This window comes from Ctenocephalides felis, unplaced genomic scaffold (genome assembly GCF_003426905.1).
Source record: "Ctenocephalides felis isolate EL2017-DRISC unplaced genomic scaffold, ASM342690v1 CF-g0.4_SCAFFOLD_00845, whole genome shotgun sequence".
NCBI lineage: Eukaryota > Metazoa > Arthropoda > Insecta > Siphonaptera > Pulicidae > Ctenocephalides > Ctenocephalides felis.
The window spans coordinates 76,702,658-76,705,518 of record NW_020536999.1 but is presented as its reverse complement, the minus strand read 5'-3'; the positions used below and the strand labels follow the sequence as shown (position 1 = coordinate 76,705,518).

General features: G+C 34.9%; 1 protein-coding gene across 1 annotated transcript; it reads right to left on the bottom strand.

Moving 5' to 3' along the window:
• Window positions 1-263: 263 nt before the first annotated feature.
• Window positions 264-2,584, bottom strand: LOC113389708 (ATP-dependent DNA helicase pif1-like). Its single transcript, XM_026626726.1, has 3 exons — window positions 1,595-2,584; window positions 1,226-1,490; window positions 264-331 (listed from the first exon to the last, which is right to left on the bottom strand). The coding sequence occupies exons 1-3, from the start codon at window positions 2,582-2,584 to the stop codon at window positions 264-266; spliced, it is 1,323 nt and encodes a 440-aa protein (XP_026482511.1).
• Window positions 2,585-2,861: the final 277 nt, after the last annotated feature.

The following is a 2,861-nucleotide window of genomic DNA, read 5'->3' as shown; positions in this document are numbered from 1 at the left end:
TTGTTCTTGAAATTTTTTTGTAACCCTTTGAATTTTTTAATATAATTATAATTAATACTTTTTTGTGCATTACTATTTAGTTATATATTTGTTTGCCATGAATGCAATTCTCAAATTGGTAATTGTTCATTCGAATAATATTTAGTCTGCTTTCATTATTAGGTTATATGTAATTTTCATAAACTTTTAAATAAATAATTATAAACTTTTTCATAAACCAATAAATTTGAAGCATATTTTTAGTTTCTTTAGTTTTTAGTTTCTCAATTGAAGTTTTCGATATCCATAGCAAGAGGCGGTTTCTTTTGATCAGGAGAATTTACAAAACTGGCTGCATATAGTATTAAAAAAAATAACATATTAAAAGTATTACAACAAAACGCCTTAGTTTAATTGAAATAAATAGTTTACTTCATAAAAAGTAATTTTATTTCTAAATTGGTAACTTCATAAAAATATAAAAATTTCATACTTCGCTAACCTTATTTTTATACCTAAGCTCTTCCCATTATGTAATTCGACTCTTGCAGTCAGGGAGCAAGTGGACCTTATGATCATAATATTAGTAAATGTACTAATACATACGAGTATATATCTAAAGATTTCAAAGCAGAAGCGTACTTTTAGAGCCTGGCAATTGTACATCGACTCATAAATCGTAAAACAACAAATTTCAAAAATTCCTTCGAGTTTGCTAATTAATTTTGAAATATTGCATATTTTAAAATAGTGTTTCATATTATATAACAAATATATAGAATAACTAGCAAACCCGACGAACTCCGTTTCGCCACCAGATGGTTTCGTAAGAAAGATGAAGAAATTTTTTGTTTGGTTTATATTTGAAAAGGAAAAATTTGATTTTATTACACAACAGTAATGAATTTATTTTGATTACAAAAATGAGTTGAAGTTCTCTAAGTAAAAGAAAGTGAATCTGCAAATTATATGTTTTATTGAAGAGCCTTTTGGTAAACAACATTTTTTGTTTTTTGGCCTAACACAAACAAAGCGGATGGTTTCCCAACTCGTGAACAGGCACCGTACAACTGGCCATGCAAAAAACAATGATTTTCTAAATTTATACCGCAAACACTAAGCGATTGACCTTGCGACTTGTTGATTGACATTGCAAACGCAAGGCGAACTGGAAATTGTAATCGTTTGAAGTCAAACGGAAGACCAGTCGGAATCATTGGTATTCGAGGAATATATACATTTTCACCTGCGTACTTTCCGTTAATAATGGTTGCCTCAATCAAATTCGGCATAAGTCTTCTTACTGAAAGTCGAGTACCGTTGCAAAGTTGCGGTGGATTCAAAATACGCAATGTCATTATAACAGTGCCAACTTTGAGTTGCAAGTTATGTGGTGGAAATCCTGGTAACTCCAGAGCGTTCAAAAACTCCGTTGGATAATTTACTACATCATCGGGATTTGTTATGGAATCAATGGATTTGTATGTCACCAAATCGCCAGCAATTTTTGACTGAATGGCGAAATTCAATGCGTGCACATCATTATTTTTTGCGGCAAGAATTGCTGACTTAACCAAGCATAATTCTGATAATTTTCGCTAATGTTTGGGAAAACATTTTCAATAAGTTCTAATTGAGAGTCTACAAATCGGCAAAAGTCATTGGTAAGAGTAATTAATCCAGATGTCGCATCAACTGGGACTTTCCCATTTCCAACAGCTAACAATTGTTTGGAAAATTGTGCAGCACTTTGATCATTTTGAAGTTGAACTCTCATATTAGTGGTTAGCGATAATGTTTTTACGTTATTCCATAACGGTGATGCTTTCAGGCAAGCATTCAATTCATCTGTAGGCGTTCCACGGGGAATTACTGGCAACGTCTGCCTGAAATCGCCTGCCAACAATATCATCAAGCCGCCAAAGATGTTGTTATTTCGCCGAAGATCTTTCAGTGTAAAGTTAAGTGCTTCAAGTGATTTCTTGTGCGCCATTGTGCACTCATCGCAAACAATGAGCTTGCATTGCGTCAACAATTTTCCCATTGCACTGGATCGGGAAATATTGCATGTTGGAGTATCAATTGTGTTTAAATTGAGTGGCAACTTAAGTGCAGAATGTGCAGTACGACCTCCATCTAGAAGAGTCGCTGCAATTCCAGATGATGCTAACACCAAAGCTATGTCACATCTTGATCGAATAGTGGCCAAAATCAATGAAATGACAAATGTTTTCCCTGTTCCTCCAGGTGCGTCCAGGAAGAATAGACCACCAGTATTATTGGCCACCGCTTGCATTAATGTTTCGTATACTTGTTTTTGCTGTTCATTCAGCAACGGCACATTAATTCGAACGAATTCTTGCAATGTATCAACATTGTATTGCAGCTCTCGATTTAATTCTTGGTTGAATGCATCGTGCATCGATCGATTTGGCGCAATCATTCCTACTTCAATTAGTAGCTTGTTTGCAATAGTCAAGCATTGATTCTCAATCAGAATCAATCCTTCATTGTAGATTTTATCGGTTATTTGGATATCAGGATTATTAGTTTGAATGCGCAAGCGATGCAAGATTTTGAACTTTAACTTTGATAGTTCGACCATTATCTTCTTTTGAACGCCGACGAATAAACTGTATATCCATCGTTCGTTGTAAATGTGTGGGCAACTAACGGTCGCGGATATCGTTTTGTGCACTTTCCATTAGCCGATAATGGATTTAATTGCACCGCACGGTCCATGCACCTGTGTCGTCACAATGTCGTGTAGATGGGGATCAGTGACTGGATCAGGAATTTCAGCTGATATGTCATTCACTTCATTTGAATGTAATTTATTGAGCAACCAAATTAGGATATGAGCATGCGGTAGTCCACGCTTC

Coding starts and splice junctions, on each gene's coding strand:
- LOC113389708 (XM_026626726.1), bottom strand. CDS start 2,584: ATGGTCGAACTATCAAAGTTAAAGTTCAAAATCTTGCATCGCTTGCGC. Junction 1,491..1,594: donor AATTAGAACTTATTGAAAAT/GTTTTCCCAAAC, acceptor TTCGCCATTCAG/TCAAAAATTGCTGGCGATTT. Junction 332..1,225: donor TATTAACGGAAAGTACGCAG/GTGAAAATGTAT, acceptor TACTATATGCAG/CCAGTTTTGTAAATTCTCCT.